This window comes from Zonotrichia leucophrys, chromosome 22 (genome assembly GCF_028769735.1).
Source record: "Zonotrichia leucophrys gambelii isolate GWCS_2022_RI chromosome 22, RI_Zleu_2.0, whole genome shotgun sequence".
Classification (NCBI taxonomy): domain Eukaryota; kingdom Metazoa; phylum Chordata; class Aves; order Passeriformes; family Passerellidae; genus Zonotrichia; species Zonotrichia leucophrys.
Genome location: NC_088191.1, coordinates 245,863 through 268,051, shown reverse-complemented (window position 1 = coordinate 268,051; position 22,189 = coordinate 245,863). Strand labels below are relative to the sequence as shown.

At 65.1% G+C, this 22,189-nt stretch overlaps 5 protein-coding genes across 5 annotated transcripts; 1 reads left to right on the top strand and 4 right to left on the bottom strand.

The window, feature by feature from the left end:
- Nucleotides 1-209: 209 nt before the first annotated feature.
- Nucleotides 210-2,229, bottom strand: LOC135456882 (vesicle-associated membrane protein 5-like). Its single transcript, XM_064731045.1, has 3 exons — nucleotides 1,965-2,229; nucleotides 1,441-1,572; nucleotides 210-1,125 (listed from the first exon to the last, which is right to left on the bottom strand). Exons 1-3 carry the CDS (start codon nucleotides 1,965-1,967, stop codon nucleotides 901-903), a joined length of 360 nt encoding a protein of 119 aa, XP_064587115.1. The 5' UTR covers nucleotides 1,968-2,229; the 3' UTR covers nucleotides 210-900.
- A 643-nt stretch (nucleotides 2,230-2,872) lies between these two features.
- VAMP8 (vesicle associated membrane protein 8) lies at nucleotides 2,873-4,259 on the bottom strand. Its single transcript, XM_064731046.1, has 3 exons — nucleotides 4,039-4,259; nucleotides 3,352-3,531; nucleotides 2,873-3,079 (listed from the first exon to the last, which is right to left on the bottom strand). The coding sequence occupies exons 1-3, from the start codon at nucleotides 4,039-4,041 to the stop codon at nucleotides 2,936-2,938; spliced, it is 327 nt and encodes a 108-aa protein (XP_064587116.1). The 5' UTR covers nucleotides 4,042-4,259; the 3' UTR covers nucleotides 2,873-2,935.
- A 350-nt stretch (nucleotides 4,260-4,609) lies between these two features.
- On the top strand, nucleotides 4,610-10,837 carry GGCX (gamma-glutamyl carboxylase). Its single transcript, XM_064730992.1, has 14 exons — nucleotides 4,610-4,742; nucleotides 5,139-5,297; nucleotides 5,461-5,626; nucleotides 6,035-6,113; nucleotides 6,190-6,296; nucleotides 6,763-6,926; nucleotides 7,275-7,534; nucleotides 7,712-7,843; nucleotides 8,129-8,280; nucleotides 8,559-8,728; nucleotides 8,815-8,945; nucleotides 9,029-9,176; nucleotides 9,831-10,020; nucleotides 10,111-10,837. The coding sequence occupies exons 2-14, from the start codon at nucleotides 5,147-5,149 to the stop codon at nucleotides 10,265-10,267; spliced, it is 2,007 nt and encodes a 668-aa protein (XP_064587062.1). The 5' UTR covers nucleotides 4,610-4,742; nucleotides 5,139-5,146; the 3' UTR covers nucleotides 10,268-10,837.
- Nucleotides 10,838-11,350: 513 nt separating this feature from the next.
- On the bottom strand, nucleotides 11,351-15,658 carry MAT2A (methionine adenosyltransferase 2A). Its single transcript, XM_064730993.1, has 9 exons — nucleotides 15,483-15,658; nucleotides 14,039-14,116; nucleotides 13,839-13,961; nucleotides 13,648-13,760; nucleotides 13,427-13,570; nucleotides 13,128-13,346; nucleotides 12,684-12,866; nucleotides 12,459-12,592; nucleotides 11,351-12,120 (listed from the first exon to the last, which is right to left on the bottom strand). Exons 1-9 carry the CDS (start codon nucleotides 15,571-15,573, stop codon nucleotides 12,018-12,020), a joined length of 1,188 nt encoding a protein of 395 aa, XP_064587063.1. The 5' UTR covers nucleotides 15,574-15,658; the 3' UTR covers nucleotides 11,351-12,017.
- Nucleotides 15,659-16,842: 1,184 nt separating this feature from the next.
- LOC135456983 (histone H2A.V) lies at nucleotides 16,843-21,723 on the bottom strand. Its single transcript, XM_064731214.1, has 5 exons — nucleotides 21,508-21,723; nucleotides 18,759-18,836; nucleotides 18,034-18,147; nucleotides 17,832-17,961; nucleotides 16,843-17,161 (listed from the first exon to the last, which is right to left on the bottom strand). Exons 1-5 carry the CDS (start codon nucleotides 21,694-21,696, stop codon nucleotides 17,100-17,102), a joined length of 573 nt encoding a protein of 190 aa, XP_064587284.1. The 5' UTR covers nucleotides 21,697-21,723; the 3' UTR covers nucleotides 16,843-17,099.
- Nucleotides 21,724-22,189: the final 466 nt, after the last annotated feature.

The following is a 22,189-nucleotide window of genomic DNA, read 5'->3' as shown; positions in this document are numbered from 1 at the left end:
GGGGCCATGCCAGGTGTGCCCAGGGTGTGCCCAGGGTGGGTCCTGTGGGTTGTGGGGTGTCCCCAGGGTGCGTTGTGGGGTTTATTTGTTATTTCAGGGCCTTTTGTTGTTGTGGGGTCAGCCTGGGGATCCTCCCACTGCTCTGTTCTTGAGGGGTCTTCCCAAAGAGCTCTTGGTGTTTATTTGTTGTAGGATCTCCTCAAAACAGATCCTGGTGTTTGTTTATTGTAGGGTTTCCTCAAGATTCCATCCTCCTGGTTTGTTATTGTGGGGTATCTCTGTATCACATTCTGGATTCTTGACTTTTGTAGGGTCATCCCAAAAGGATCCTGGTATTTATTTATTGCAGGGCCATCCCAAAGCAGATCCTGGTGTTTATTTATTGCAGGGTGATCTCAAACCAGACCCTGGTTTTTATTTATTGAAGGGCCATCCCAAAGCAGATCCTGGAGTTTATTCATTGTAGGATGGTCCCAAAGCAGATGCTGGTGTTTATTCATTGCAGGGCCATCCCAAACCAGATCCTGGTGTTTATTCATTGCAGCGCCATCCCAAAGCAGACCCCGGTGTTTATTTGTTGCAGGGCCATCCCAAAGCAGACCCCGGTGTTTATTTGTTGCAGGGTCTCCCCGAGGTCCACGCTGCAGGTTTGGGATCTCAGGTGTCCCCACAGAGCTCCTGTGCTCGCTGTGCTGTTTCCCTCGCCTGGGGCTGGCTGGGTTTTCCGTGTGGGGTCTCTTCAGAGCAGATTTTGCAGTTCGTTGGCTGTGGGGTGCCCTGGAGGATGTCCCGCTGGTTTGTTAGTGTCCTTGCAGGGTGACAGTGTTGTCACTGCAGGTGTCCCCAGAGCCCGGGTGTTTCTCTGCCATTTGTTCATTGTCCCCTGCGGTCCCTCTGTGCTCAGAGGGTGCCCGCGGTGCTGGGGGGGTGCTGGGTGCCGCCCTGCGGGGTGGGGACAGTGCTGGTGCCAGCCCCGGGCGATGCCCGCGCCAGGGCCAGCGCCAGGGCCAGCGCCAGGATGAAGAGGAGGAGGAGGCCGAGGCCGAGGGCCACCAGGTGCCACCGGCGGTGTCTCCTGCGCTGGCGCCGCGTCACCGTGCGCGTGGTGCGGGTGAAGGCCTCGCTCTGGGGGGACAGGGACAGTGCCAGGGGCTGCTCTGGGGACAGAGGCACACATGGGGACAAACAGACTGCTCCCAGCCCCCAGAGTCTCTCCTCCCCAGGCTGGGTGTCCCCACAGTGTCCCCAAGCTTTGTGTGTCCCCACAGTGTCCCCAGCCCTGTGCACCCACAGTGTCCCCAAGCCCTGGGTGTCCCCAGCCCTGTGTGTCCCCTCCCCGTGTCCCACCGCCTGTCGCAGGTGCTGTGCCCGCCTCTGCCCAGCTCCAGGTGTCCCCGCAGTGCCACCCCCCTGTCCCCGGCTGTCCCCACAGTGTCCCACCGCCTGTCGCAGGTCCTGGGCCCGGCTCTGCAGCTGCTCCAGGTGTCCCTCCCGCTCCAGCGCCTTGGCCACGTTCTGTCGCATCAGCTCCGCCACCTCCTCGGCCTCGCGCTGGCACCGCTCCAGCCCCGCCTGGGGACACGGGGACACCGTGGGGACACGGGGGGACACGGGGAGAGCACCGGGGACGTGGGCGCCAAGGGGACACGGGGACAGCAGGGACAATGGCACCGCGAGGGGGACACGCACGGAGCTCGGGGACAGGAAACCGTGGGGACGGGGACACCGGAGCACGGGGACTGCGGAGGGACACGGGGACACCGGGACCGCGGGGGACACGGAATGTCCCGCGCGGGCCGCCTCCCACCGCCCCGGGGACCGCGTCCCTCCCTTCGGCAGGGGGAGCCCGGGACAGGCACCGGCACCGGCACCGGCACCGGGGGATCCCGAGCCCGGCGGCTCCCGGGCCCCGAGCCCGCCCTGCCCCGAGCAAAGCGAAAGCGAAAGCGGCGGCCGGGACTCACCATGGTCCCGGTTCCGCGGGCCGGGCTCGGTGCCGGTACCGGTGCGCCCGTTCCTGTACCCGTCCGGCCTCGGGCCACAGCGGCCGCCCCCGCCGGGAGGGACCGGGACCGCCCCCCCGGCACCCTCGAGTGGCCGCGGAGCGGGACAGCGGGGCCACAACACGGGGACAGACCGGCCACAACACGGGGACAGCGCGGCCACAACACGGGGACAGCCCGGCCACAACACGGGACAGCGGGGCCACAGTGCGGGACAGACCGGCCACAGTGCGGGACAGACCGGCTGCGCCACGGACGGAGATCCTCGGGACCCCCACTCCCCCCTACCCATGTCCCCAATGTCCCCCCTGTCCCTGCAGCCCCCCTGTCCCCATGTCCCCCCTGTCCCCAGGACCCCCCAACACCTGTCCTTGGCACTGCCCTGTCCCCAGGAAAGGGACCCCACCCGCGTCAGTGTCCCCAGTCCCTGCACATGTGGGGCCACACCAGGACCCTGTATCCGAGCCCCTGGGGACCCCCCCGTGTCCCTGTCCCCGTCCCTCCCCTCCTCCCTCTCTCCGCAGCCTCCGAGGGTGGCAGTGCCACCACAGTGTCCTTTGTCCCTCGGTGCCTGGCACGGCCCCCGGCGCCCTGGCACGGCACAACCCCCCCCACACACACATCCCTTCATGCCAGTGTCCCCACACGTGTCCCCTCCCTCGTGACCCCACGGCAGTGTCCCCCCATCCCTGGGGCCTGTGTCCCCCCATGTCCTCATGCCTGTGTCCCCCCATGTCCTCATGCCCATCTCACCATGTCCCCATGTGTCCCTGCATGTCCCCATGTGTCCCCCCCATGTACTCCATGTCCCCCTGTGTCCCCCCATGTCCCTCCGTGTCCCCAACCCCACACACACACACACAAGTCCCTCTGGCTCTCCCCCATCTGTATTTGTGCCCTGTGGCGGCCGTGTCCCCGTGGGGACGGTGGCTCTAGGTGGGGATGGTGCCGGTGGCCAGGAGGATGATGAGGATGAGGACGATGACGCCCACGAGGCCGAGGATGATGAGCAGCTTCACGTTCTTCCACCAGTAGCGCCGGGCCATCTTCTGCGACGTGGTGCGGAAATGCTCCGACTGCGGGGACAGGGCTCAGGGGCCTGGGGACAGCCCTGGGGACACCCCGGGGACAGCCCTGACACCCCGGGGACAGCTCTGATGCCCCGGGGACACCTCTGAGACCGTGGAGAACCCAAATGGCATGCAAGGGACAGCCCTTAGCCCCTGGGGACACCTCTGTCACCTGGGCACCCCAATTGCCACCCCAGGGACATGGGCTGAGGTCCTGAGGACAATCCTGCCCACCCTGGTGGCCCCGTGCCCCCCTCACGCCCCCCGTGCCCCCTCACCGTGGCCTCCAGGTCCTGGCTCTTGCTGTGCAGCTGCTCCAGGTTCTCGCCGCGGGCCAGGATCCTCTCCAGGTTCTGGCTCATGATGGTGGTGACCCCCTGCACCTCCTGCTGCAGCGCCCGCACGCGCCCCGAGCCCCCCGCGCCGTCTGCCAGGGGGGCATCCCCCGGGACCCCCGCCTGCGGAACGGGACAGGGCTCAGGGGGCACCCGGGACCCCCGGGACCCCCGGCAGTGACATGGGGCAGGGCTCAGGGACACCCCCCGGGACCCCCGACTGCAGCACGGAGCAGGGCTCAGGGACACCCCGGGACCCCCGGGACCCCCGGCAGTGACATGGGGCAGGGCTCAGGGACACCCACCGGGACCCCCGCCTGCGGAACGGGGCAGCGCTCAGGGACACCGCGGGACCCCCAGGACCCCCGGCAGTGACATGGGGCAGGGCTCAGGGACACCCACCGGGACCCCCGGGACCCCCGACTGCAGCACGGAGCAGGGCTCAGGGACATCCTCGGGACCCCCCACGACACCCCATGAACACCCCACAGACAACCGGGATCACCCCGGCTGCTCCGCCACGCACACCCCAGAGCCCCCACACATCCCGGTGCCCCGCGTACCCCCCGAGGGTGCCCCCCGGTGCCCCGGTAGCCACTCCCCGGTGCCCCCCCGGTGCCCCGTCCCCACCATGGTCCGTCCGGCCCCGCTCGGCTCCGGTCCCGCGGCGGCCCCGGACCCGCCCCGCCCGCCCGGGGCTTCCGGGAGCGGCGGTGGCGCCGGGGGCGGGCGCGGGGCGGGCCGGGGGCGCGGCGGGGTCAGGGCGGGGTCAGGGCGGGCCGGGGGTCGCGGAGAGTCCGGGGGGGTTCGGGGGGTTTGGGGTGGCCCCGGGGTCCCGGTTACAGTCCCGGTTCGGGGGCACCGGGGGTGGCGGGGGTGGGGCTTAACGGGGGACAAGGGGCGGAGTTTATCAGGGTGTGGTTCTGATGCCACGCCCACCTCGCCGCTGATTGGCTGTCGCGGCCGTCACGTGTGGCGGGGCGGGGCCGTGGCGATGGCGGCGGCGGCGGCGGGTGCGGAGCGGGGCGGGGGGCGCGGGACCCCCGGGGACCCCCGTGATCACCGGGACCCCCGTGACCCCCGACCCCTGACCTGTGACCCCCCCCCGGCAGGCCCGGCGCGGCGGCGGCGGCCAGAGCGGGGGGAGGCGGCGGCGGAGCCCCCCCCGAGCCCCACCGGGACCCCCAAATCCCCCGGCACTGGCACCGGGCCCGGGCTGGCGCGGCGGCTGCTGGGGTTCGAGCTGCGGGAACTGACGCGCTGGCACCGCTTCGTGCGGCTGCTGCACCGGCCGCAGGACCCCGCCGCGCTCGGCGCTTTCCGCGCCGCCTTCGGTCAGCGGGGACCGGCACCGGGAGGGAACCGGGGCTGGGATGGACCGGGAGGGCCGGAGGTGCTTCGGGGGCACGGGGGAGACCGGGGGATGGAGGGACCGAGGGACTCTGAGGGGCACCGGGACAGGGGGACCGCGCACGGGGGGACACCGGGGGGCACCGGGGGGACGGAGCGAGCAGGGGCTCGGGGAGACCGGGAGGGCTCGGGGGATGGGGCTCGGGGCCGGGATCCGGGGGTCCCCCATCCCCGGGCCGGCGGAGTCCGGCCGTGACACGTCAGCACCGGAGCAAAGGTCCGGCGATGTCCGGGCGGGAGGAGCGGTCAGTGACCGAGTGCCCGCTGCCCGAGCGCCCACTGACCGCCGTTCCCGTGCCCGCCGTGCCCGCCGTGCCCAGGGCTGCTGATGGCGCTGGACGTGCCGCAGGAGCGCGGGCTGGGCCACCTGGACCAGCGGTACCTGGACGGGCTGGAGGTGTGCCGCTTCCCCCTGCTGCCCTTCCTGGCGCCGCTGCCGCTGGACTGGATGTACCTGCTCTACACCGTCATGTTCCTCGGTACGGGAACGGGGGGAAACGGGGCAGGAATGGGGGGGAATGGGGATGGAGTGGGGATGGCACTGGGGCAGGAATGGGCACTGGGACTGGCAGGGGAGCAGAGGGAGGCTGGGGACAGGCAGCAGGAGGGACAGGGGACACACCAGGTGCCCTGTGCCCGCAGGAGCCCTGGGCATCATGCTGGGCTGCTGCTACCGGCTGAGCTGCGTGGCGTTCCTGTGCCCATACTGGTACCTGCTGCTGCTGGACAAAACCTCCTGGAACAACCACTCCTACCTCTACGGGCTGCTGGGCTTCCAGCTGGCACTGCTGGGCGCTGACCGCTACGGGTGGGCACCGGGGGGCACGGGGGACACGGGCACTGACCGGTACGGGTGGGCACCGGGGGGCTGCAGGGGCACAGGGGATTTCAAGGGGCAGCAGGGTGGTGACAGGGGGCTGGGGTGGTGGGGTCCCTTGTGCCACCAGGGTCCCAGTGGGGCGGCCCAGACCCCAAGGTCCCCATGGCACTGGGGGTGGCACAGGTCCTGGGGTCACCTATGGCATTGGAGTGGCACAGGCCGTGGTGTCCCCATGGTGCTGTGTCCCCAGGGGACGTCACTGTGCACCCAGCTGGTGGGACAGGTCCTGCTGCCAGGCCTGGCTCTGTGTCCCCAGCGTGTCCCCAGGGCTGTGGCAGTGGTGGCACGCTGGGGACAGTGACAGTGTCCCCCCTGTGTCCCCCCGTGTCCCCCCAGCTCCGTGGACGGGCTGTTCCGGCCCCAGAAGCGCAATGCCCACGTGCCGCTGTGGAACTATGCCCTGCTGCGTGCCCAGGTGGGTGTCCCTGCCCCGGGACCCCCCCCAGGACCCCCTGGGAGCCCCCCGGGACCCCCTGACCGTGCCCCCCCAGGTGTTCATCGTGTACTTCATCGCGGGGCTCAAGAAGCTGGACGCTGACTGGGTCGGGGGCTTCTCCATGGGGACCCTGGCCCGCCACTGGCTCTTTGCACCCTTCAGGTCAGGCCAGGGCAGGGCAGGGGCCAGGGGGGCACGGGGTGAGGATGAGGAGGGTGAAGGGGGTCAGTGAGGGTGTGGCAGAATTGAGGGGTCCAGGGTGAGGATGGGGAGAGGATGAGGATGAAGGTGGGGCTGGGATGGGATGGGATGGGATCAGTGGGATAGGATCGATGGGATGGGATCAATGGGATGGGAATGGGATGGGATCAATGGGATAGGTTTTGGAGGGTTATGGGGCTGGAGGATGAGGTTAAGGAGGTTTGATGATGATGATGATGATGGGGAAGGGAGGGGGTCTGCAGGCCTGTGTTAGTTAGGATGGGATGAGTACAGGGGGATGGGTTTGGGTTGAGGATGAGGAATGACGCGCAGCAGGAGGAAGGTGAGGGCGGTGATGGGATGGGGCTGAGGAGGAGGAGGGTGAGGCTGGGGGCGGGGCCGATGCCGAGGAAGGCTCCGTGGCCAGGCTGGTGCTGTCGGAGGAGCTGACCAGCCGGCTCGTGGTGCACGGCGGCGGGCTGGCGCTCGACCTCTCCGCCGGGTTCCTGCTCTTCTTCGACGCCACGCGGCCCCTGGCCCTCGTCTTCGTCACCTACTTCCACTGCATGAACTCGCAGCTCTTCAGCATCGGTGAGGGGGGAAAGGCACCCCCAGACCCCCCCTGTGTGCCCAGGGCACCCCCAGACCCACCCAGTGTGCCCAGGGAACGTCCAGAGCAGCCCCAAGCTGGACATGGCACCCCTGGGCACCCCCAGACCCGCTCTGTGTGCCCAGGACACCCCCAGAGCAGCCCCAAGCTGGACATGGCACCCCTGGGCACCCCCAGCCAGGCTGATCTCCCCCCTCCACAGCCCCCAAATCCTCTCAGTGCTAAACAGGGGTGCCCAGAGACCCCAAAACACCCTGACCCTGTACAAGGGACCCCCCCAGTGCCAGCCAGGGGCATCCCCCGCCCCAGGTCCCTAATTGTCCCCCCAGGGATGTTCTCGTACACCATGCTGGCCACCAACGGGCTCTTCTGCCGGCCCGAGTGGCCCCGGGGGCTCGTGGCCCGCTGCCCCCCCCGGCTGCAGGCCTGGCTGCCCAGCACGGAGCCCCCCCAGCCCAGCCCCGACTGCCACTACGGGGGGAGGAGAGCCCGCGGGGGCCTTCGGCCTCGCCAGCACCTGGCCGCGGCCTTCACCATCCTCTACGTGCTGGAGCAGCTCTTCCTGCCCTACTCGCACTTCATCACCCAGGTGGGCACCGGGGAGGATGAGGAGGAGTTTGGGAGGCACAGGAGGGACTGGGGGATGTGGAGGACATTAGGGGGGCAGTTTGGGTTGTAAAGGGGGGCTGGTGGTGGGTTTGGTGTCCCTGTCCCCTCCTTGTGCCCCCCAGGGTGGGGACAGCCCTGTGCTCTGTGACCCCCCCAGGGCTACAACAACTGGACCAACGGGCTCTACGGTTACTCGTGGGACATGATGGTGCACTCCCGCTTCCACCAGCACGTCAAGATCACCTACAGGGACGGGCTCACCGGGGAGGTGGGCTACCTCAAACCAGGGGTGAGTGACCCCCCCAAGAGCTCCCAAACGCGGGGGCTTCCCCCCTGGGCCTCAGTTTCCTTCATCCCTCGTTTCCCCCCTGTGCCTCTGTTTCCCCATCACTCATGGAACAACCCCTGAGCCTCGTTTTTTCCTGTTCCTCATTTCCCCCATCCCTCATTCCCCTATGCCTCAGTTTCTCCATGGCACTGCCCCATGCCTCAGTGTCCCCGTGCCTCAGTTTCTCCATGGCACTGCCCCATGCCTCAGTGTCCCCGTGCCTCAGTTTCCCCTCCATTTCCCCAGGCGTTCACGCAGAGCCGGCGCTGGCGGGACCACGCCGACATGCTGAAGCAGTACTCGGCCTGCCTGAGCCGGCTGCTGCCGCGCTACAACGTCAGCCAGCCCCAGATCTACTTCGACGTCTGGGTGTCCATCAACGAGCGCTTCCAGCAGAGGTGCCACACGGGGGGACAGGGACACAGGGGACAGGGGGGACAGGACCCGTGGGTGCTGCTGCTGCTCCTTTCAGCTGAGGTCAGGGTGGACGCAGGGTTTGGGGGAACACAGGGACACGTGGCGGTGCCACAAGGGGGTGGCTTGTCCCCACAGCTGTTGTGAGCCCCATGTGCTGTTATGGTGCCCTGTGCCACGAGCACTGTCACTGCCAGCAGTGGTTTGGGGGCACACCAGGAATTTGGGGGTGCTGCAGGGTTTTGAGCCCTCATCCCCCCAGGCTCGTGGACCCCCGAGTGGACCTGGTGCGCGCCCCCTGGTCCCCCTGGACCCCCACGCCGTGGCTGCTGCCCCTGCTCGTGGATCTGTCGCCGTGGCGCCAGCGGCTGCAGGAGCTGGAGGCGCAGCTGGACGGACACACGGACACCGTGTTCATCGCTGACTTCCCCGGTGCGGCCCGGGGGGGTACAGGGGGCATGGGGGGCACAGGGGGGTCCAGGATTGGGGTGGGGGGTACAGAGCCAGCTGTGTCACAGGCCTGCACCTGGAGAACTTCGTGAGCGAGGACCTGGGCAACACGAGCCTGCGGGTGCTCAAGGGGCAGGTGCTGGTGGAGCTGGTGGAGCAGCAGCAGAACCACTCCCTGCAGGAGGGGCAGGGCATGCAGGTGAGGGGCAGGGCATGCAGGTGAGGCTGGGGGCTCCCCGGGTGGGTTTTGGGGTGCCCGGGGGTGCTGATGCCCCGTTCCAGCTGCCAGCGGGGCAGTACCACAAGGTGCACACGGTGTCCCCCGAGCCCTCGTGCTACATGTACCTGTACGTGAACACCACGGCCATGGAGCTGGAGCAGAACCTGACGCGGCTGCGGGAGCTGCGGGAGCGCGTGCGCAACGGCACCGGTGAGACCCCCAAACACCCAGCCCTGGGCACCCTCACACCTGGGAACCTCAAAATCCTCGTCACCTCATGCCCTGGGTAGCACTGGGGGACCCCCAAAGCTCCATCAACTCAGCCCCTGGTGAGCAGTGGGCTGGGGGGATCTTGGAAGACCCCAGACACTGTGACTGGGGTGGGGGGGACAGCAGGGTCCCCAAATTGCAGTCCCCTCATTCTCTGGTGAGCCATAGCGTGGGAGGATGACAGGGACAGCCAGGCCCTGCCACTGGGCTGGGGAGATCACAGCAACACGCTCAGTTCTCATCACCAGACTGGGGGGGATCATGGGGGGACCCCCAGAATCCTGGGCACTGAGCTGGGGATCAAGAACCATACTGGGGTCCCAGCTGAGGGATCACAGACCCCAACCCCACGCACTGACAACACCCTAGCACCCTGGCACTGACCTGGGGGGATCACAGACACCCCATAACCAGCACCCTGGCACTGACCGGGGGGGATCACAGACACCCCATAACCCACACCCTGGCACTGACCTGGGGGGATCACAGACACCCCATAACCCACACCCTGGCACTGACCTGGGGGATCACAGACACCCCAGCACTGACCTGGGGATCACAGACACCCCCCAACCCGCACCGCTGTGCCCCCAGAGCAGGCCCCGCTGCCCCCCGAGCTGCGGCCGCTGCTGGGGGAGCCGCTGCCCGCGGGGGCGCCGCTGGACCCGCTCGTGTCGCTGTTCCTGCGGCGGGAGCAGCGCCAGCAGCGCCGCGAGCGCGAGTCCAGCCTGGCCCAGCGCCTGCGCCGCTTCCTCCGCAGGAAGTTCTTCCTCTTCCGCCGCAGGTCAGCCCCAGAGCCCCCCCCGTCCCCGTGGTGTCCCCGCGGTGTCCCCTGGTGTCCCCAGTGCCCACCGTGCCCACCGTGTCCCCGCAGTGCCCTGATGACAATGATCGCCCTGCGGAACCTGGCGCTGGGCCGCCCGGCCCCGGAGCGCCTGGCACAGGAGGTGGCCTTCGCCAGCTGGCGCGGCGAGGAGGAGGAGGCTCGGCCCGAGGGCGACGGGGGCGCCCCGAGGGGCCCCGAGCTCTGAACACCCCAAATAAATGCAGTTTTTTAAGCCAGAAATCCTCCCGTGCCTCAGTTTCCCCCGGTGCCCCGGATTCTCCCTGTAACTGCTCTCCTGCCCTCTGGATTCCCACTGTGCCCCTTTCCCTCCATCCCTCAGCCACACTCCCTTCGTGGTTCCTGCATCCCATCTCGCCCATATCCCAATTCCCTCAAGCTCATTTCCCCAGATCCATTTCCCCATTCCCATTATCTCCCCAAATCCCAATTTCCCCCATACCCGTTGCCCCAATGCTCACTGCTGCCTTGTACTCCGCTTCCCCACCCCATTCCCCCAATCCAGCACCTGTTCCCCTCACACGCTTTTTCCCCATCTCCTCCCCCTTGCACCCCAATTTCTCCATTTCTCTCAGTTCCCAAAATCCCTCAGCTGCCCCCGCGTCCCCCACACACTCGCGGTGGCTCCGTCTAACCCATCGCTTTTATTGAGATTCTTTTTCTTTTTGAGTTCATTTTTGGATTCAGTGGATCAAAACATTCGGACGAAACCTCCCGAAAATAGTAAAACCAAGGAGAAAAAAAAAAAAAAAGAAAACCAAACCAAAAATCTCCTCCAGGGCAGGGAAAGCCGCCGCTGCCCCCCCCAAGGCACTCTGGGGGCCGGAGCCCGGGCGGGCAGTAAACAAGCCGGCTTCTCTGTACCACACCGGCCACGGCGCCGCGCCCGGGCACCCCCGGCGCTCCAACAAACCCAATCCCGCCCCGTTTCACCCCAAAGCGCTGGGGCAGGGCGGGGGCAGGGCAGGGGAGGGGAAGGGGGGGCTTTCCTGGGGGATCAGGAGCTGCCGGCTGAGCGCGGGGGCTTCTCTGTACTCACGCCCCCGCCTCGGCGCACAATAAATACACCAAACCTTCAAGTATCAAGCGCCAAATGCCCCCCCTTGCCCCCCAAAATCCGGACACAGCTGGGGGGTGGAGGGGTTGTGCAGTTGGGGAGTTGCTTCAGCTTTTGGATTAAAACCCCAAAAAACAAACAAAAAAAAAAAAAAAAAGAAAAAGAATGTAAAATGTTTTCCTCTGGTACCGAACCCTCAGGGGGGGTTTGGGGGTCGGTTTTAGCGTGTCCCCCCCCCCGAAATGTGCATTTTTGGAACAAAAAGAGGTTAAAAATGAGGGTTAAGAACCAAACCCAGCACCAGCGAGGTCCCAGGGGCGTGGGGAGGTGGAATGGGAAGTGTCTTCCCCACCAGCGGGACTGGGGGAGCCAAAATGAGAATCCTCCCAGTGGAATGGGGACTGTGGGGGGACACCCAGGGAGCCAGAACGGGGGGCTGTGTGTCCCCCCCTGCAGCAGGATGGGGGGGACGGCGGGAGCCAAAATGGGGGGTCCCCCTGATGTAGTGGAATTTGGGGAAACACAGGAGTGATAAAATGGAGCATCCTCCCACAGCAGGACTGCTGGGACCCAAATCGGGGTGGCCCTTGCCACAGTGGGGGCACGGGGAGGGTGAGAGAGGGCACTTGGGCCTTTTTCCCCATCTCACAGCTCGGAGTGAAGAGAGATTTGTTAAAAACCATCCAGAGGGAATTGGGGGGACACGAGGGGGGCTCCAGGAGAGGCACGTGGTCCCCACACAACCAAAACGATGGTGAGAGACAATGGGGGGGCCGGGGAGCCTGGGGGGGGGCCGGGAGCTCTTCCCCCAGAGCCCACGGGCTTCTCTGTAACCTACGCCCGCGGGAGTGGGGGGAAAAGCCCTAACAATGCTCTTTTCTCAGTATTTTAGTTTCTTGGGCACTTCCCAAGGGAAACTGTCCCTACCAAAGTGGCCATAGGCTGCGGTCCTCTGATAGAGGGGCTTCTTCAGATCCAGATCCCTGGAATACACAATTCCCGACTCAGTGAGGCTGCCCCGGGCTCCTGCCTTCGCCCCTTCCTTCCCTGCCTGGCCGGGGGTTCCGCAGCGGCGCCTCCGCCCCCTCCCCGCCCCGCGGGGCGGTTGGAGCTTCCCGGGCCGCGCCCCCGGGGCTCCGGAGCCGGGGAAGCTCCAAGCGCTCGGCTCCGGCGGATACTTACCCCGTCCGCGCCCCGAGCGCGCCTTCTCCGTCCGGCCGAGCGGCTCCGCGCCGGGTCCAGGCGCCAGGCGGTCCCCGGGCTGCTCCGGGAGGGACCCCCGCCCGCCCCGCCCCCCGGCACAGCCCCCCGCGCCCGTTACCTGACGATGACCCCGGGGCGCAGGTCGAAGTTCTTCTTGACGATCTCCAGCAGCTCGCGCTCGCTCTTCTGCGAGGTGCCGTAGTGGAAGATGGAGATGGACAAGGGGTGCGAGACCCCGATGGCGTAGGACACCTGTGGGGGGGATATGGGGCTGTGGGTGAGGCCGGACCCCAGACCCTGAGAGGGCGGATTGGCACCCACGCAGACCCGGAGCAGCACCCACCTGGACCAGCACCCTGCGGCACAGCCCGGCCTTCACCAGGGACTTGGCCACCCAGCGCGCGGCGTAGGCGGCCGAGCGATCCACCTTGGTGTAGTCCTTGCCCGAGAAGGCGCCGCCGCCGTGCGCGCCCCAGCCCCCGTACGTGTCCACGATGATCTTGCGGCCGGTGAGCCCCGCGTCACCCTGGGGGACAGCGACCGCAGCGTCACAACCCTGGCGTGGCACCGGTGTCATCATCACCGAGCTGTGATCGCTGTCGTGTTACACCACCTCTGTGCCATTCTCACCACCACTGAAACTGCCACCACTGCGCCACCATAAGCGTCACCATCACCACATCAGCACTGCCACCATGCTGTCACCAGCCCTCAGCACCGCACCATCACCATGCCATCACAACTGCCACCACCACCAGCACAGTGTCACTGCTGCCCCGGGCTGCACCTGGGGCCCGCCGATGACGAAGCGGCCGCTGGGCTGCAGGTGGTAGATGGTGTCATCGTCCAGGTACTTGGGGGGCACCACGGCCTTGATGACCTTCTCCTTGAGGGCGTCGCGCATCTCGTCCAGGCACACGTCCTCGTCGTGCTGCACCGAGATGACGATGGTGTGCACCCGGATGGGGATGACGGCCCCGCGGTCCTGCATGTACTGCACCGTCACCTGCGGGGACACCACACCAGTCAGAGGCCAGGCGGGGACACGGGGCTGCCCAGGGCTCTGTGGAGCCACCGGCTCCTCACCTGTGTCTTGGAGTCGGGGCGCAGCCAGGGCAGGGCTCCGCTGCGGCGCAGCTCGGCCAGCTTGGCGTTGAGCTTGTGTGCCAGGACGATGGTCAGGGGCATGCACTCCTCCGTCTCGTCCGTGGCGTAGCCAAACATCAGCCCCTGCGGCACAGGGACAAGGGGGTCACGCCACGCCCAGCCCCGGGCACTGCACAGGGAGCCCACGGCCCCGGGCTCACCTGGTCACCAGCACCGATGTCCTCCTCGCTGCGGTCCAGGTGCACGCCCTGGGCGATGTCCGGGGACTGCTGCTCCAGGGCCACCAGCACGTTGCACGTCTTGTAGTCAAACCCTGAGGGGACAAAAGGAGCTCGGGTGAGGCCGGCGCCCGCCTGTGCTGTCGCTGAGGCCGCGGCAGCCCGGGACACACCTTTGGAGGAGTCATCGTAGCCGATGTGCCGGATGGTGTCCCGGACCACCTTCTGGTAGTCCACGTTGGCCCGCGAGGTGATCTCCCCCGCCAGCAGGATCATCCCGGTTTTGGCCACCGTCTCTGCAGGGACAAGGGTGACGTCAGCGTGTTGTCACCTCCACGTCACCCACTGGCTGTGCCCTGGTGCCCTTACTCACCACAGGCCACCTTGGCATCAGGATCCTGCTTGAGGTGGGCATCCAGGACAGCATCGCTGATCTGGTCGCAGATTTTATCTGGGAACACGGAGAGCAGGAGGCGTCACGGCGGCGTGGGACAGCCCAACACAGCACAGCCCTTCCTTCCGGAGCCTCCAGCACGGGGATCAGAGCCCCATGAGCCCCCCAGGGTGCACACAGCCCTCGCCTTGTCCCCAGTCTGGAATTCCAGGCATGTCCCAGTTAAGCTCCAGCTCCAACTAAGGCTGAGCCCTGTGGCACCGCTGAGGGGATCAGACCTGTGTGCCAGCTTCCCAAATCCGCAGCACGCCAGCTCCCAGCAGCTCTGCCTCCAGCCAGAGCTGCTCCAGCCATACCCCACCAGACACCAGCTCCTGCCTGCTCCCGGGGGGTTTCGTGTGGGTGCGGGGTGTCCCAAGGGCCACCCGTGTCCCCGGGACTGCGGGTGTCCTTGGCAGCGACCTTCGGGCAGGATCTGGGCGAGGACAAGGCAGCGCCCAGCTGGGCGAGGGGAGGAGGATGCCCCGGATGCTTTTTGGTGGGAAAGAGGGAGGAATCGGATCTCAGAGCCTCCTCCCTCAGGCAGCGTGGGGAGAGCCCCAGAGCAGGCACAGGTTGTGCCATGGGGTTGGGGGTGCTGGAGCCAGAGGGAGCAGAGCTGTGGGGCGCTGTGGGGCCCGAGTGGGATCCGGAGCTGATGGGAACTCGGGGACTGCTCAGCGGGCTCTGGGTGCCCGAGTGCCCGGAGCTGAGAGAGTTTAGGGGTTCTGGGTGTGCCCAGGCAGCGGGCACTGGGCGTTGGCAGCCGCCTCCGCAGATTAACGGTCATGTGCCCCGAAACGGCGAGGACAAAGACCGGGAGAGACCGGCACCGGCTGGTACCCAGCTTGGGGGGCTCCAACCACCGCCTCGCTGAGGCGGGAGGGCACATCCGGGGAGACCCACGGCACTTCACCACCGTCCGGGCGGCACCGTCGGGGGGCGCGGGGTGGGCTGAGGGCGGCCCTTCGTGGGGTGTGTGTGTGGGGGGGGCTCACCGGGCCTGTGTTACCGCCGCCATCCGCGCGGGGACGGAGCCCACGGGGGGGTCCCGCGGGGTGCGGGGGCACCGGGAGCTGCTTAGTCACGGCTGAGTCACGGCGGCACCGGCTCCCCCCCGCCCCCCGTGTCCCGCCCCACGCGGGCCGCACGTGCGCGCCGGGCCCGCAATGCGGCGAGCGCGCGCCCGCCTCACAGTGCGCGCGCGCCCGCCCGCGTCACCGCCCGCCCGCCCGCCCGGCCCACCCTCATTCCCCTCCATCCTCATCCTCACTTCCTTCACCTTCATCTTCATCCTCACCATCCTCATCCTCCTCCTCTCCCCCTCCCGCCCCCGGGCGCGCCTGCGCGATCGCCGCCCCGCCCAGCCCCGCTCGGCCCGCACCTGGGTGCCCCTCGCCCACGGATTCGGAGGTGAAGAGGAAGGTGCCCTCCTCGATGAACACCTCGTGGAAACCGTTCAGTTGCCCGTTCATGGCGGCGCGATAGGCGGCGACAGACGAAAGGGGAGAACACAGGAGCAGCAGAACCCGAGCGCGGCAGCAATGGACTGAACGCGGCCCCTACCGCGCCGCCTCTAGTTATAGCCTCCTCGCCCCGCCCCGCTGCTGCTCCAGCCAATGGCGAGCGTCATACGGGCCACGGGGGCGGGGAGCCTGAACCACTGCAGTCGGGCAGGGGGAGCACGTTACGTAACGCGGAGCTTGAAATCAATCTCCGGGGCAGCCCCTAGTGCCCCACTGCCAGCGGGCACTTACCGGAGTTAAACCACCGATAAGGCCATCTCCTCTGCTCCGCATGGCGAAATGGTGCGGTCGGACACCGAGGCCCCCGCCGTACTCCCCCGTGCTATCCGCATGGTGCCTCCCGCGCTGCCCGACAGCTCGAGGCGCGCGGCGGCGCACGCATGCGCCCGGTGATGGCACGGAGCGCGCATGCGCACTGCTCGGCCCGCGGGCAGCGAGGACGGCCCCGCCCCCGGCCGCCGCCATCTTGCGCAGACCGGCGTCGCCATTGTGCGACCTCGGGTCCCCCGGCACCGACCCCGGCCCAGCCCGGCCCCGCCTGACCCCTGCCCCCGTCACAGCCGGTCCCGCGGCTACCCCAGGCGCTGCGGTGCGGCGGGGCGCGCCTGAGCCCGGGCACGGCCCTGATGGTGCCCTCGGCCGTCAGGGCCACTTGACGCCTGATGCAACCGGCGCCCGGTGTTGCCAGTGCAGGAGCCCGCCCGGCTGCGGCTGCCCTCGCCACCGCCTCCAGGCCCGGCTCGGAGCACCCCCATATGCAGCTGCTACATCCGGGGCTCTGTGCGAGCTTGGGCAGGACCCACGTGGGCAAGACAGAGGGACAGCCAGGAGTGAGAGAGCCTGGCAGTCACAGACAGACGGCCCGGAGGGATGGAGATGTGGCCCCCACACAGCCAGACCTGTCTGACAAACACGCACACTCGCATTCGCTGCCTGCTGGCACCCCCGGCCCAGGAAAAGACGGACACACAGACACCGTTCAGATGGGCGGGACGGACACACAAACGTTCCTGTGTTAGGCCAGGACAGACAGACACCTCCATGGCTGGACAGACGGACAGAGCCGGCCATGTGCTCCCGGGAGGCGGGGCCTTGGGACACGCCCCACCCACCTGACATTTGCATAGTGGGCGGTGCTTGTCCCTCTCTGGTACCGGGGAGGTCACGAAGCCCCCTCCGAAACCCCCCCTCCCCTCCCACCACTGGAGACAGTCTGGATTTTTGTAAAAAATGGTTTATGGGTTCCATTTTTGTATAAAACGCGGGGGCAGCCGAGCCACTCGCCCACCCCCAGCTGCCGCCCCACAGCCCACGGTGTGTCCTACTCAGAATCTAAACCCATCCCAATGCTTCCTCTACAGTCAATCCTCTATGCTCTTCCCTTCAACTATTCCTTAAAAAAATTCCTCGTGTCCCCGAGATGTTCCTGTGCCCAGGTACAGTACAATGACGGGGGATCCGGTGCCGCGCTCCCTCTACGCCGTTTTCTGCTGTCCCTTCTTTCCAATCAGAGACTTGTGGATGTGAGGAATGACACCTGCAGAGAGAGCGGAGGAGAAATCCTGTGAAGCCACCTGCAGAATTCCCAACAAACTCCAAAAAACCCTCAACTCCCCATTTTGTGAACGTCAAGCAGATCCCCCTCAGTGTGAATCAAGGGAAGCAGCGAGCCCAGGTGCTTATGCCAAATTCCTGTCAAATAAATCCCTCATCCCTCCTTTGTCCGACAATCCTGTCTGGTTTCCCTCGTTCCCTCCCCCAATGCGGTCCCACAGCTCCCAGTGTCTGGTTTCCCACATCCCCTCCTTGCCACAATCCCTGTCTGGTTTCCCTCGTTCCCTCCCTGCCCCAGTCCCTGTCTGGTTTCCCCCATGTCCCCTTCCTTGCCCCAGTCCCTGTCTGGTTTCCCTCGTTCCCTCCCTGCCCCAATCCCTGTCTGGTTTCCCCTGTTCCCTCCTTGCCCCAGTCCCTGTCTGGTTTCCCCTGTTCCCTCCTTGCCCCAGTCCCTGTCTGGTTTCCCCTGTTCCCTCCTTGCCCCAATCCCTGTCTGGTTTCCCTGTCCCTCCTGCCCATCCTGCTGTTCCTCGTTCCCTCCCTGCCCCAGTCCCTGTCTGGTTTCCCCTGTTCCCTCCCTGCCCCAGTCCCTGTCTGGTTTCCCCTGTTCCCTCCTTGCCCCTTTTCCCCCACCAGCAGGAACGCAGCCCCACCTCCTCCGGCGATGGTGGCTTTGATCAGCGAGTCGAGCTCCTCATCGCCGCGGATGGCCAGCTGCAGGTGCCGGGGCGTGATCCGCTTCACTTTGAGATCCTTGGACGCGTTCCCGGCCAGCTCCAGCACCTGCGGGAGGGCGGCAGTGGGTGGGGATGCCGGGCAGGGGGCTGCAGGGGCTGCACGGGGAGGGGGCCCTACCTCAGCCGTCAGGTACTCCAGGATGGCCGCGCTGTACACGGCTGCCGTGGCGCCCACGCGCCCGTGGCTGGTGGTCCGGGTCTTCAGGTGCCTGTGGATGCGGCCCACTGGGAACTGGGGGCAATTAGCAACCTCGTTAACAGCCACGGCCCCCACAGTGTGCACATTTACACCCTGCACGGCTGATCTGGGCTGCAACTCTCCAAACAGATCATAATCCAATTTATTTATTACTAGATAGTAGCTACTATTAACATATGTTATAATAACACATGATATTGTTATGATATATATTGGCATATTTTTATTATATATATTTATGATATATATCTCATAAAATATAATTTACTAAAATGTATGTAAGTGTATATATTGTATATATATACACAATATATACCTTGTATAGCATAAAATAATTGTATTTTAATCATAATAATTATTAATTTAAAATATAATGAAATATATAATAAAAATAAAGTATATATTATATAATAGTATAATATATAATATTATACCACATAATATAATATAAAATATTGTAATATGTAACATTATAATATAAATAGTATAATGAATATAATAATATAACACTTCTCCCAATTAATCCTCCCAGTCTGTGTCCCACCTGACAGCAAAACCCCCATGGCTCCAAGCCCCTCCAAGTGCCAAACCCCCCTGTTTTTACCCCAAATCAGAGGTGTGGGTGCCCAGCACCCTGAGCATACCTGCAGCCCAGCCCTCTGGGAGCGCGACACGGCCTTGGCCTTGGCCTTGCCGCTGTCCTTGCCCGCCTTGCCGCCAGCCTGCGGGAGAAAGGGGCCCGTTAATTAATCTAATCAGCCCCGAATCCAAACAATCTCGTTAATTCTAAGCCAGAGGGACCCGCTGCAGGATAAGCTGGCAGCTCCCTGGCAACTCAGGGCCGCTCGAACCACGCGGATTCAAGGGGATAAACAAGGGAGGGTTTCAGGGTGCAGCAGCTGCTCCCTCACCCAGCCTCTCATCCTGCTGCCACTACTCCCAGTATGTTCCAGAAAATGCCAAATGGGGGGGAAAACAGCCCAAAATCCCATTGTTCAGTTTTCTTCCAGTTGTGAGTCCAGTTTGTTTTCAGATTCGATTTCTCCCCACGCTGACACTGGGCAGGACACTGTTCCTGCACATGGGAACGTGAATCCTGTGGGATTTGGGGCTAATTCCCATCCTACTCCAGAGTGGGAAACCACCAGGAGCCCCAGAAATGGTGGATTTAATGAAAACCACGTTGGGAGGGGTGGAAATGCCAAAGCCCAGAGTTTGGGAGTTGCTGAGTAACAAGGAAGAGAGAACGGGCTCTCCCATCCGCTGCCAGGAAATCCACGGATTCCAGGGATATGGGAAGCCCCTATGACATCATTAATCACTAATGAGAGCTGTTCCTAATGAAGGTGAGAGCTCTGGGTGACGCAGGAAAGCAGAGGGAGCTGCACCCTCCCTGTGGGAAAGACGTCAGCAACCCAAAATCTGCTCCAGTTAAAAAAAAACAGGGATAAGAATCCCCAAAACAAGTTTTCCAGCCCACAGAAAGACAAGGGAGCCTGTAAACACCCTGGATATCCACAATCCCTGTTTTTCTAGAATATATTGATCCCACAATCCCCATCCCCTCTAAAAAGGAGGAATTTTGGCTCATGGTGAGGGAGCTGAAAGGATTCAGACATGCCAGGAAAGCAAGTGCAGCACGTTAATCCTTAAAAGAAGATGCTGGTTAACCTGGGAATGTCCAGGATCTGGACAGGTGGGAGTTAACACAAGGTTTAGTTCAAACATCGGAAAATAAATTAGTCACGAGGGGGCATTAATTAATCCCGAGGTGATTAAAGCAAGCAGAGGGGCGAGGCCATGGGGGACCCAGCTAATCCCCTCCGTAGGAGTTACTTTCATCAGGAGAAAACATTGCTGCATCAAGCTGCTGAACTCAAGGGGGGCGTTTTGGGGGTGGATTCGAGGGGTGGGAAGGGAGATTGATGGGAAAGGAAGGGGGAGGCAAGGGAGATTTGTGGATATTTCCTTGCTCCAGGAATAACAAGCAGCGTTGGGAAAAGCACTGCCTGTTCCCTCTGCGGGCTTTTATCAGGCAGCTGTGAATTTCCCACTGCCCCAGCAAGTTTTCCAGCTCGGAGCTGCCTGCCTGAGACATTTCCACAGGGGGGTTGACTACCAAGAGCAAGAACCCCGAGGTTTGTCCCGACGGGAAGTGCCCCCAGCCCAGGTGGCTCCTGCTCCCTATGGGAGATCACCCCACTCGTGCTGGGAGTGCGGGTTCCGGGACTCCTCCTTCCTGAGGGGACAATCCCCAGCAATTCCCTCCTCACCCTCCGCCTTGGGACAATCCCTGCGGCGTCTCCATCCCTGCTCTCCACCACAGCCCCTCGCTGGGAGCACATTCCCGAGCGAAATCCTCCCTGGCTCTGACCCGCTGGCTTCTTCACGGCAGGCAAACTTTCCTTTTTTTTTTTCTTTTCTTATTGCTTCAAACAGGATAAAACCCCTGCAAGCAGCAACTTCTTATCTCGTGCCGCACATTCCCAGACATCCCCGAGCACAAGTTCTTGGCGGCAGCCGGAGTTGCATAACCCAACGGTGTTTCCATTACCGCGGAGGGACCGGGGCTCTCACCGCCGGCTCCGGAGCCCCCCGGGAACCCCCCGAGCCCACCTGTGGATCCGGAGAACCCCCCGAGCCCCCTGCGGACCCACAGAGCCTCTCCCGTGGATCTCCGGAGAACGGCAGAACCCCCGCGGCTGCACAGAACCGCCGGAACCCGCTGCGAACCCACGGAACCCGCCCTTGGAACCACAGAGCGCTCCCGCTGACCCGCGGAACCCCCTCAGCGACCCTGCCGACCCACGGAACCCGTAACCCGCATCCCCCTGCCCGCCCTGGCTGACAGCTCCACACCCGGCTGCCCCCGTTCCCCCTGCGGGCCCACAGGACCGGGGCACCGGGCAGAACGAACCCCCGTTTCTCCCCCCGGGACCGGGCCGTTTCCCCGGGAAGCAGGCTGAGATGTGTCCGTGTAACCCCGGAGGAGGCGCCGGGCGGCTGACAGAGTCAGTTCGGGCCCCTCGACCGACGTTTCCCTCACGACAGCCTCTTCCTACCATCCAACCGCTCCACAACCGGCACAAACAGCGGCCGAGGGGACCCCGGCCGCCACCGCGCCGCTCTGACAGCGCGGGAGGGCACCGGCGGGGCCGGGCTTGGAGGGCAGCACAAACCCCCTGCCCGGGAACCAGGCGGCAGCGGGCACGGGGCACCGGGGCAGCGCCGGGCCGGACCCAAGGTCACGGACCGGGGCCCGGCCCCCTCCCCCCGCCCGGCCTGCGCTGACAGCGGCGCCCATTGGCGGCCCCGCGGGGCCCGGCTCTGCCCGGCCATGCTGTCCTGGCCGGCCCCCCGAGTCCCGAGCCGCACCGTTGCCCCTGCCCTCACCATGGTACCGCCGCCGTCGTCCGAACCCCAAAGCCACCGCCGCGCCCGACCCGCCTCAGGAGCCGCCAGACAATGACCCGCCCGGGCGGGGGCGGCGGGCCGCGCCGCGTCTCCACCAATCACCGCCTCCCATACTAGTTTGAACATCCCGCGGTGCCCAATGGGCGAGCCGCTTCTTTTCTCGTCCATCGCTGGCTCCGCCCAGCGGCTCGTTTAACGGCTGTGTTGCCTTTGCACACGGCACGCAGCGGGGTGAGGGCGGGGCGCGCTCGCGTCGGTGACGTCACTGCATGGCGAATAGCGATAACGAACGCCACCATGAGAGGCGGGGTTATAATGATGGACAGCTCACCAAACCAATCGAAACAGGGTGCTGTTTCCCGCCCATTCCATCGCTCCGCCCCCGGTCGTGTTTGTGTGAGGGAGCCGGGAAGGGGGGGCGGATCGTGAGGGGAGCGCGGGGGTTTGGCGGCTCCGGGGGCTTTGCTCCTCCGGCGCTGCTCGGGGCTGAGAGGGGACACCCGGGCCCGCCGGTGTCTCTGGAACAGTACACAAATAACCCCGCGCTGCCCTGTAGGATGTGTGAGGAGGGCAGCGGTCGTGAGGTAACACGGACCCCGCCGCCCCGGGCCGGACTGGGGGCTGGGGCGAACCCTGAGAGGCCGGAGGGTCTGTCAGTGTT